The following is a 1,261-nucleotide window of genomic DNA, read 5'->3' on the forward strand; positions in this document are numbered from 1 at the left end:
TTAATGTGACTGATGATTTCATGATTCTCCTCCAAGAGCTGCTCGAGTTGTTCTATCCGGTTCTGCAGGACAGAAATCTGGCTCTATTTTGGGGAGAAACAAAGATACAGTTTGAATATTTGTAAATAATAATTCAATTTAAAAATATTGAAAAGAGCAAAGTCCTACAACATAAATAATGGAACTGGAGCCAATCTCCTGGAAGGAAATGGGAATCTTCAACCAGACAAGACAAAGATGAAAAACAATGACATGAGGAGATATCAGACTAGGGATTTGGGACCCACCAGAGAAATATAGTCCATCCTCCACTTTTTTCGGTACCAGGTCCCACCAGAAGGCCCCAAAAAACTATTTTGGGGGTCATATGGCTGGGGCTAACCAGAGGTTTTCTTCCGGTCCCTCTGTGAGCCATTCCACCGCTAGTTATAGCACAGCCACCATTTAGTCCCTGGAAACCTGGTTAATGCTGGAGAGCTGTGATCAGCATCTATTTAGTCTGAAGTTCATATTCAATAAAAAATGTTAAACTCCTGTATGCAACAATGAACAACAATCACTTTTTATGAACAATAGTTGTTGACAGGTTAGGCCAAGGATAGACCAAATTAAGGAGCTTTTTACAAAAAAAACTAATAAAACAAAAACCTAGTTTTTTCACCTCCAATAAATGGGATTTTTAAGGTCATCATTTAAACATCATTTACAATAAAACACATATATTGCAATAGCAACGTGTGTGACCCTGCTAGCATAAAACACGGTCCATAATAGATTGAAGTCCTCTGACATTGTGACCTTTCTGTTGCAAATAAAAATCTATATAAAATGTTTTCCTCTACGCATTTCGCATTCATTACATCTACATTACATCTTTCACTATATCTTGTAGTCACACAAAAATTTACAAATGCTGAATAGGTCACAATTTGCAAAAATTACCAATGTCTCAAATGGGAGGACATCGTCTAGAGCCAATATGTAGTTACTTGGGGACTGTTTATAATCCCCCTCACCAAGTCGACGGCTACATGTGCTGAGAGTCAAAGACAATTATCTATAGAAAAAAAACCTTGGGCACCATAAAATGCCAGATGGTAGCTATAGCTTGCCACCTCCTTGTTCTCCATGATTGAAGTTTCCTTCTCAGTCTAATCTGATAGTGGCAGCTGAGAACACTATGGGCCTGATTTATTAAAGCTTTTTCATTTGGTAGAGCTGAGTGATTCAGCAAATCTGGAATGGATCTGGTACAAGATTG

At 38.1% G+C, this 1,261-nt stretch overlaps 1 protein-coding gene across 1 annotated transcript in view; it reads right to left on the minus strand.

Moving 5' to 3' along the window:
* Positions 1–1,261, minus strand: part of MAN2A2 (mannosidase alpha class 2A member 2) — a gene marked incomplete in the record, with an annotated part of 99,434 nt that overhangs the window by 62,457 nt on the left and 35,716 nt on the right. Inside the window, 1 exon segment of the mRNA XM_072402755.1 lies at positions 1–83. Coding sequence (XP_072258856.1) covers positions 1–83 — 83 coding nt within the window.

The sequence above is a fragment of the Pyxicephalus adspersus genome, chromosome 2 (genome assembly GCF_032062135.1).
Source record: "Pyxicephalus adspersus chromosome 2, UCB_Pads_2.0, whole genome shotgun sequence".
Classification (NCBI taxonomy): domain Eukaryota; kingdom Metazoa; phylum Chordata; class Amphibia; order Anura; family Pyxicephalidae; genus Pyxicephalus; species Pyxicephalus adspersus.